The sequence below is a fragment of the Prionailurus bengalensis genome, chromosome A2 (genome assembly GCF_016509475.1).
Source record: "Prionailurus bengalensis isolate Pbe53 chromosome A2, Fcat_Pben_1.1_paternal_pri, whole genome shotgun sequence".
Lineage (NCBI taxonomy): Eukaryota > Metazoa > Chordata > Mammalia > Carnivora > Felidae > Prionailurus > Prionailurus bengalensis.
This window is the reverse complement of record NC_057348.1, coordinates 13678932-13688347: the sequence shown is the minus strand read 5'-3', so window position 1 is coordinate 13688347 and position 9416 is coordinate 13678932. Positions and strand designations below refer to the sequence as shown.

Sequence of the window (9416 nt, the reverse complement as noted above, 5' to 3'; positions counted from 1 at the left end):
AGCCCCTTCCTTCTTTTCTAGGAAGTGGTTCTCTTGATCCCTATTTCTTCTTTCTTTTTCATCTCAGAAACGGGATCGGGCATCTACCAGCCCGGTCCTCTTTGGGGATCTTACACCTCGGAAATTGGTCTCTCTTGACCCCTATCTCCGCTTTTTCTTCATTTGTACTTAGTTTGAACCCCATAAATAGGGGACATGGAGCATCTCTCGGATGTCTGCTCCTCTTTTCTGAAATTGGGAATAGAGTGTTTTTAACAAGAGGTCGCGGCCCGCTGAAGTCTCAGGCCAAAGGCGGGCGGGGGCGGGGGCGGGGAACGGGAACGCCCCCTGAAGACCCAGGCTTAGCAAAGGAAGGCCTCAACCTCTCATCCCTGCAACCATATGGGAACCATTATTGGACAAGAGCAGAAAGGTGATTATCTCTGATCGGCTATTCAGTCCGTCGCTCCGGAGCTTGAGCCAGTGACAGGACGCCACTCGCCCCCGCCTCCATGACGCAACAGGGGGCGGAGCAGGTAGGCACCGCCCCCGCGCACTACTGGCTGAGCACACTGGTCCCCGCCCCGTTCGTGGGTTAATCTGCGTGGGAGCCCCGCCCCCTGGCTCTGTGTGCGTCAGTGGGCTACTTCTCCAAGCGCGGCTCCGCCCCAGGATGGCGTCACGGCTACATCTGCATATGAGGCCCCGCCTCACTCTTTGCAGGACGTCACCGCGGACTGCAGGGGCCTGAGCCGCTGCTGCCGCCGCCGCTGCCCCTGTCGCGCAGCCCCATATCAACTCACGGGGGCCCTGTCACCACAGCTGCCGAAAAGTCGCCATCGCTAGGGTCACCACCGCATCGGTGCAGGGCAAGGTGAGTTCCCGGGCGGCCTGGTTCGCCGCCTCAGCGAACACCTACATAACCTTCATTTGACTGATGGGCTTGCAGGGTAGGGGACGAGGTTGGCTAGGGTCAAATGGGAAGAAGGGTGCGGCGATCACAGCCCTTGTAAGGGTAGGGTCCTGGTTCCTCCTACCTGCCGGAATCTCACCCCCACCCCCCACCCTCGGCCTCTGCGGCGGAGGGGGAGGGGAGGCGAGTGCCTTGCGGGAAGCTTTGCGCGCGGGAGGTTCTGTGCGTGCGCGTGCGCGTGGTGTGAACACACGTGTGCGCGCCCGCCTGTGCCGACGGGTTTGTGTGCATACCCTTTTGCTTATGTACCAGGGTATGCTCGTGTGACCCTGTGGGTGTCCCGACTCCCGTGAGTGCGTGCTGCACGCGTGTGGAAGGAGACGCATGGACTGTGATGTACGTGCACGCCGTGTCCATACGTGCACTGGAATGCGTGCCCGCGTGGGTGACGTGTACACGCCTGCATGGGTGGAGGGCGTCCCGCGCACGGGTGGGCTTGTCACATTTGTATATGCGTGTTGGTGTGCAGACAAGTGTCTGCGTCTCTTTCCTGTGCATCGAGTGTATTCGACTCTCATGTGCACACGCGTGTACGGCTGTGTTCCCTGCTGCGTGCACGTGAACGTGTGCACGCCCCGTGCCTGTCACATGACCAGCTGCTTTAGCCCGATCTCTCCTATCTTGGGAGTCTAGGGGAAGGGGGTGCTGCGACTCGCATCCCCGCGGGATCGTACACGCGTGTGCACGTGCGCCCGAGCAGCTCCGTTCTGAGGAACATGAATGATTGATGGGGGGCGGGGCCGGCTGCAGTCACCCCTACCCACCGAGCCTTAGGGTTTAGGATTACAGTCGGACCTGGGACCTGGGCCGAGGGCGTGCTGGAGGGGCTTGCTGGGGTGTCCCTACCCCCACCTCTCTGAGCTCCTCCTCTGACACTTCCGGCCTTTCAAGGTCACGCAGTCCTTTACCAGGGCCCCACCATTAGCACTGGGGCTTCTAATGAGATAAGGGTAATCTCAAAACACTAGTCCCCCTCAAGAGCTCTGGAGTTCTCTGCACCCTGTGCCTGGGGCTTAGGCAGTTGGTGGTGGAAGGGGACTCCTCAACCTCACCTACACCCCACACACCCAGATGGCGTCCGCCACAGACTCACGCTATGGGCAGAAGGAGTCCTCGGACCAGAACTTCGACTACATGTTCAAGATCCTCATCATTGGCAACAGCAGCGTGGGCAAGACGTCTTTCCTATTCCGCTATGCAGACGATTCCTTCACGCCTGCTTTTGTCAGCACTGTGGGCATAGACTTCAAGGTCAAGACCATCTACCGCAACGACAAGAGGATCAAGCTGCAGATCTGGGTGGGTCCAGCTGGGGAGCTCCTGTCTCTCACTTTCCCTTCCCAGAAAAGCAGCCCCAGCTTTGTCTGTTCCCTGTCTGGATTCATTCATTCACACACTGGGCATTTATCAGGTGCCTCCTGTGTATCCTGGGGCCAGAGGCCCAGAATAGAGTGCTGTTGTTCTCCCAGGGGTGCCTAATCACTGCTCTCTGGGTGTGGGGAAGGAGCAAATGCTGAGTCCTTTCCTATGCCTTGCTATTATCAAGAGCATCACTTGGCTTGGTGCCTCGGTTTCCCCACCTTTAAGCTCTTTCATATGAGTCTGTATTCGGTTTCAGCTGGATCTTGGCCCCCCAACCTCTTTCCCTGGGACAGGAGCAGGCACTTTCCCCCGGGGTCTACTGGTCACCTCCCTTAACCCCATAGAGGCCTGAGGGAACCTGTTAAATCCCAAGTCAGAGCCTTCCCTTCTCTGCTTCTTGCTCTCCCATGGCCCCTACCTCACTCAGGGTAAAACCCATACCTGTCCCCTGGCTTAGGAGTACCCCCCCTCTCCCCGGTCTGGGAGCCCCTGCCTGGTCGGTCTCCTTCCACCTCCGCCTCCTTACCGTCCCTCAGATGTTCCAGGCACAGACCCACTTCAGGACCGTTGCCTGGGCTGTGCCTTTTGCCTGGATTGTCGCTCCCTTAATCCCCACATGGGTCCCTCCTCCTTTCCTTCAGCTTTTAAAACCATACCCTCGCCTGCACTGCCTGTCCTTCCTTGTCCAACTTTCTCTTTCTCCTCGGTCTTTATCACCCTCCAACATAGGATACGTTTTCTCCTTTTTTATGTGTTTATCGTCTGTTTCCTACCCCGGGTTGTCAGTTTCACAAGGCAGTGATTTTTGTCCATTTTGTTAACGGCTGTGCCCCCAGTGCCCCGCACAGGGTGTGGCACAGGTCACTGCCCAGGTATGTTGAAGGAGTGATGGAATGATTCTGTAGGTGCCTGCCTCTGGAGGATGATGGAGCATGATGTACGTGGCCAGTCTGCTTTCCCTGAGCCACCTCTGGTCCCCAGGGGGGCTGGGCTGGACAACCTCAGGGCTTATTTCCATTCTGAGGAGCTTATGTGTGGGTCCTCTCTGACCCCTGTCTTTTCTTCCCCAGGACACAGCAGGGCAAGAGCGATACCGGACCATCACCACGGCCTACTACCGGGGTGCCATGGGCTTTATCCTCATGTATGACATTACCAACGAGGAGTCCTTCAACGCCGTGCAGGACTGGTGAGCACACCCCATCCCCTCGCAGACTGTCTTCAGAACTGGGTTTGATGCGAAGCCCCGGCTGCCCTGGCAGAAATGTAAATACAATGCTAGATTCTCAGACCTGCCGTCAGTCTGTAATCATTTTTTTTATTTAAAAAAAAAATTTTTTTTTTTCAACGTTTATTTATTTTTGGGACAGAGAGAGACAGAGCATGAACGGGGGAGGGGCAGAGAGAAAGAGGGAGACACAGAATCGGAAACAGGCTCCAGGCTCCGAGCCATCAGCCCAGAGCCCGACGCGGGGCTCGAACTCCCGGACCGCGAGATCGTGACCTGGCTGAAGTCGGACGCTTAACCGACTGCGCCACCCAGGCGCCCCAATCTGTAATCATTAAAGCTTGGTAGCATTGGCTCGAACTAAGGGGAAAAAAAAAGGTTTCATTTCAGATGGAAGAATGAAATATGAAACATGTAGAGAGAAAAAATCAGGGCGGGGGCAGAGAACAGGACAGTTCTCATAGGTGAAAGGATATAAACGTTTACATTCCTGCCCAAAGTAATGCTAAGTTTTAAGGAAATTTCTGAGTTTGCAGAGGAGGGAGAAATTCTCTCTGGGGGACAGGGATCTGGGAAGGAGGGCTGCTTGAAAGGGGTTTCGAAGGTCTGGGAGCCTCAGAAGCGTGTTCCTGGCAGGACACAGGCTGGAAGGAGGGACAAAGCCTGCCAAGTTCAAGGAATAATCAGGAGATGGGGGACTAGAGTGGGGCGAGGAGACAAAAGGACGCTGGAGGCAGGATCCTCCCAGCCCTGACCCCACCTGTCACCGCCTCCTCCAGGTCGACCCAGATCAAGACCTACTCATGGGACAATGCCCAGGTGCTGCTGGTGGGGAACAAGTGTGACATGGAAGATGAACGGGTGGTGTCGTCGGAACGTGGCCGGCAGTTGGCTGACCACCTTGGTGAGTGCCTCGTGGGGCCGCACACCTCCAGGCTAGGAAAGCGACAGCGAGGCCCTGAAAGGGAGGGGACGCATCCAAGATCTCACGGCAGAGCCAGGACAGGGCCTGGATTTGAATGCAGACAATTCACACTTTCTGCAAATGGCCCTGATCCAGGAGCCGTGGGATGGACCTTGATGGATGCATAGGAGTTCACCAGGCAGGGAGTTACTGATTCATTCGGATTCCCTCGCTGCCCGGCCTCCTGTCGGGTTGCTGGGCCTGAAGGACCTCATTTATACGGGGGGCTGGGCTGGGGGAGTGCCTGGGGAGGGGGGCAAGCTCTGCCTGGAGTAGGGAAGACCTGGAGGAAGGCACTGGATCTGGTGCTTGAGCAAAGGGTGCTCTCTCGGGCAGAGGGAACAACTTAGGCAAAGGCCACAGGTGGGGGAGATCGTGGGTATTTTGGCGAGTCATTTCACACGGCGGGGCCACGGGGGCCACTTGGAGGAAACGTGGCCGATCGTGCAGGGTCCGAACCACACGGATCCTCCGGAGAGGCCGCAGGGAACCAGAGGGTACGTAAGCGGGGGAGGGCACGGGCGGATGGGAATGTCAGATGCTGCCAGGGTCAGTGCACAGGCTGGGTCGGCCGGCGGGAGCAAGGAAGTAGGTCTTGCCAGGGGCCTGGAGACCAGAAGGGACCATCTGAGGGTGCGGGAAGGAATACGAGCAACAGGGCCCACCCGGCCTAGTGTTGCTTCCCTAGAGGGCTTGTTGGTGCCTTTGACAGGTGGTCGGCACTGGGGATCTCCAGACGTTCCCTGCCCTCAGAGAAGGGGCTCTGGGAGGCAGAAGACCAGGGTCCTCACCCCTCCCTTCCCAAACCACAGGCTTTGAGTTCTTTGAGGCAAGCGCCAAGGACAACATTAATGTCAAGCAGACCTTTGAGCGCCTGGTGGACGTCATCTGTGAGAAGATGTCCGAGTCATTGGACACGGCCGACCCTGCAGTCACGGGTGCCAAGCAGGGCCCACAGCTCACGGACCAGCAGGCGCCTCCGCACCAGGACTGCGCCTGCTGAAAGCTGCCCTGTCCCCACCCCCGCCCTCCCCACCCCCCCGGGCCTGATCCAGCCCCCACTGGCCGGGGGCGCGAGACCTCTGCCCCCACTTGGCCCCTCACCCTTATTTATTATTGTAGTTATTTATTTATTTATTGGAGATGTCCCCCAGGGGCACGGGCTCCCTGCCCATCCCACGTCCCACCCTGTACATACAGCCCTGTCCCCACTCTGCCGTGGCGTGTCGTGGCCCTGTGAACTCACCGCTTCCCCTCCTCTCAAGACCCCACCTTTTTTAAAATTCACCCCCCATCGAGAGTTACTGGTTTTGAAGAGGGGGCCCGATGACACCCCAGGGCAGGCTCATTGGGTGATGGGAGGTAGTCTGGTTGGCCAGCCTCTTGGCTGTGACTCGCTGGGCCAAGGCCACTCTGGGGGGGCGGGGGGGGGGTGTCTCAGCATGGACCATGGGGTGGATCAGAGCCAGGCAGTGACCCACCTGGCTCCTCACCCCCAAAGTTTTACCCTTTTTTTAGAGGTGAGGGCTGCTGTGGGTACTCGCCACCCTGGGACCCCCCCGAAACACCAGACCTGCTCGGACGTCATGAGTGTCAAACGTGCCCCTCGGATCCCCAGGAGATGTCATGACCACACTACACACACCCAATAAAGTGAATGGATGACGCCATGTCCCTATGAGTGCCGGCCTGCCAACGGTGGCCTTGGTCATCCACAGCAATTTCAATGACAAGATAATTTAATAGAATTTCCACAGCCCGTGACCCGAGCAGGATACTGGAGGCCACTCGGCCCCGCCTAAGGCCCCAGATTCTGGAGGTCAACTCCAGGCTCGGCCCTGCTCTAAGGGCATGGGCTGTGTCCCCACCTTGGGCCCAGGGTCCGTCCGTGCAAGAAGGTCTGGTCACACACCCCTCTGGACTCCTCGTCGCCAAGTGAGCCCTCATCCTCCAGTCTTGTGGCTGGGCTCAATCTTGTGGGAAAGACTCAGCAGGGACCTGGCCAAGGTCACATCAAACAGCAGAGAGGGGCTCGGTCTTTACCCTGCTGGTGATCAGCTCCCCACCCACCTACTGTGGTTTGTGGACTGTCACAGGCACAGGAGGACCTCACCGTGGAGTGCAGATGCATTGCGGTTGGGGGTTCACACGTGTGGCCCCTGAGGAGTCCCCTGGGTGCCTGGTGCACCCACCGTGCTCACCCGGTACTTCAGGTAGGAGAGGTACGTGTCCCAGCCCAGCGTCAGGCCATTGATGTAGGTGACTCGGAACTGGCTGGGCACGAAGAGAAAGTTCACCAGCTGCGCGGCTGGCCAAACGCACCAGTCGGCCTGAGGGGAGGGGCGGAGTGTGGTCAGGGGCAGGGCCTTGAGGGCGTGGCCGCGAGGGAAGGGCGGGGCCCGAGGGGGTGGGCGTTGCCCACCTTGTAGAATTCCCAGAACTTGTCCCGCAGCTCCTGGCAGCTCTCATCCAGGGTTTGGCCCTCCAGGCAGCCAAGGCCTGGGAAGGAAACCAAAAAATGGGAGTGTCAGAGGCTGGGGAGTACCGGTGATAGAGTAGATGGGGCAGGAGCCCTGAAGGCCAGTGTCCCCGGCAGACAGACCATGTTTTAAAAGCCTGGTGGCGGGAAGGGCCACACACAGCAGAGTGGCTGGGGCGGAGAACAAGTCGGTTCCGGTGAGGGAGAGGTTATAAATAAACACGCACCCCAAAGGATGAAAATGCACCCTTCCTGAGGCTGTTTTATTTCCTGCCTTCCACAGAGGAAACAGCCTGGGGGGAAGGGGTGGGGAGGATGGGGGAAACTCATGCTAGAGTCAAGGGCTGGATGACTGCACCCCATCAACATCAACCCCCTGCACCCCATCAACATCAACCCCAGCCCCAGCAACTCTTCCTTCAGCCTTTACACGGGCAGTTCTTCATGCCTGCTGGCTCCTTCAGGTCTCAGCTGAGTGTCCTCTCCTTTGGGCAGCCCTCCCAACCATTGCCTTGGGCCCACCTGATCCTGTCCTCATCCCTCCTACACTAAGGATCGTTGTCTGATTCTGCCGTTCATACCTGCCCCCGACGGGTCTGTCCTGTTACCACTGGGACACAGCACCCAGGCCCGAGCCGCTCACAGAAGAGCACGTCAGAAAGGCACCTCAGCATCCTTCTTAACACAAAGCTGGCTATGCCCCTCCTGACGTATGGAGGGGCAAAGCCCAAGCTCACAAGGCTCCTTACCTAAGAAGTACCAGACGCCTAGCACGGGAGAGGCCACCAGCTGGTCGATGAGGACCTTCCTGAGGACGTTTGGGAGGCCACGGAGGCCGGACGCTGGGAGCAGGTGGTCCAGCCAGAGGTACCAGTAGTGCAGGAAGGGGCCCATACTGCAGCCCACTGCAAACATGCTAGCTGAGAGCAGTCCAAGAGTCGGGGGGGGGGGGGGGAGGGCACGTCAGGCAAGCAAATCCTCCCATCCATTCCTTCCCTGGTTAACCTCCCTCCCTGATTAACCTGAAGTTCTCCCTGAGCTCAGCCGTACGATCTTCCATTACAAGCCCCACTGCCAGGCACCGTCCCAGTGGCTCCTCTCCCGTTTTCTCTCATCCCCTTCACCACCCTCTGAGCAGGTTCTACCGCTGCCCTGCTCTCCGGACGAGGAAACAGGCACAGCGGGTTGGGAAGCGTGGGGCCAGGGCACAATCCCAGGCTGACTGGGTCCGGAGGCTGAGCTCTCGACTACCCTGGGTGCGGTTTGGTCTCTGTGCAGAAGGGAGGGAAGCTGACAAGGGGATGAGTGGGGACGAGGCCTGGCGGGTGGAAGTGGACAGAAACTGGATACGGGAGGAGGCAGGGACCAGTAAGTAGGAGGAGATGGGAGACCTGGAGTGGGGACGGGACAGAGACCCCGAGGTGGAGACCCGAGGGAGGGTTTTGAGGGTCTCGGGTGCACGCCAAGGTCAAGGGTCCTGCCGGGAATTAGGGCCACGAGTCAGGGATCTCCAAATCTGAGGTTGGGGCCAAAGATCCTCCGGGGCCAGGGACCAGTATAGCGCCGGCCTCCTCACCTGAGCGCCGCGGGTCGAATTTCTGGCCAGGCCGGGCGCGGACCTCCCAGGATTGGCGCACGCCGTCCCCGGCCGCCATGAGAGCACCGCAGCCCAGCGTGTTGGTGACGAGCAGCGCACGACCTTGGAACAGGGGCTGCCCCACGGCCCACAGACCGCGTAGCCAGCGCCTGCCGCCGGAAGCCATAGCCCGCCGCTACTCTGGAACCCGCGCCGGGATCGCAGCCCTCCCGGTGCTGGCCAATCGCACTCTGTCTTCGCTTTCTGCACGCCCGCCCCAGTCCTCGCCAGCCAATCACTGACTGCAGGTTGCTCAATTTTGCGAGCCTCGAGAGGTATTAGCCAATAAAAGACCGGCATCCCGTCCCCGGGCCGATCGCCGAATGAAGCCAGTCGTTGCCTTCCGCACCTTACGGACCAATCGCAAATAGGCGTCTCACTGCAACACGCATATCAAAGGCTGACTGTCCCTCGTTTCCCCGCCCCTTTCTGCGCTGACCAATGGACAGCCGTCGCCACACTCTTACCGACCAGCCCACTACTGCGCTGGCCAATCACAGACCAGCGGTATGCCGGCGACTCACTGCCGGTTGTCCCGCCTCCTGTGTTGAGATGGTCAATTTTGTTCTCCTTTTTAGTTGCCCTCCAGGTTCTCAGATTCTCCCGGAATTCCTGAAAAGGAACGCGACCCGTGACCACGACCGCTCCCGCGGCAGAAGTCTAATCCCGCAGAGACTCACGGAACTGGGGGAGAGATACAATTCTGATACGCGCGCGGCCCAGTTGGAGGCTGATCCGGACATTGACCTTGGTCCTGACTTTTGCTGGGTATCTGACCTCAGTTCCAGAATAATA

General features: G+C 58.9%; 2 protein-coding genes across 4 annotated transcripts; one reads left to right on the top strand and one right to left on the bottom strand.

Moving 5' to 3' along the window:
* Nucleotides 1-682: 682 nt before the first annotated feature.
* On the top strand, nt 683-6176 carry RAB3A (RAB3A, member RAS oncogene family). The gene is made up of 5 exons (XM_043587054.1): nt 683-853; nt 2024-2251; nt 3385-3503; nt 4322-4446; nt 5319-6176. The coding sequence occupies exons 2-5, from the start codon at nt 2024-2026 to the stop codon at nt 5507-5509; spliced, it is 663 nt and encodes a 220-aa protein (XP_043442989.1). The 5' UTR covers nt 683-853; the 3' UTR covers nt 5510-6176.
* A 51-nt stretch (nt 6177-6227) lies between these two features.
* Nucleotides 6228-8955, bottom strand: MPV17L2 (MPV17 mitochondrial inner membrane protein like 2). 3 transcript variants are annotated; one of them, XM_043587057.1, is made up of 5 exons: nt 8562-8955; nt 7735-7905; nt 6929-7005; nt 6708-6836; nt 6228-6504 (listed from the first exon to the last, which is right to left on the bottom strand). In XM_043587057.1, the coding sequence occupies exons 1-5, from the start codon at nt 8746-8748 to the stop codon at nt 6475-6477; spliced, it is 594 nt and encodes a 197-aa protein (XP_043442992.1). In that variant the 5' UTR covers nt 8749-8955; the 3' UTR covers nt 6228-6474. The 3 variants fall into 3 exon arrangements, with proteins under 3 accessions (XP_043442992.1, XP_043442991.1, XP_043442990.1); XM_043587056.1 differs by having other exon boundaries at nt 6620-6836; nt 8562-8953; XM_043587055.1 differs by having other exon boundaries at nt 6228-6836; nt 8562-8952.
* Nucleotides 8956-9416: the final 461 nt, after the last annotated feature.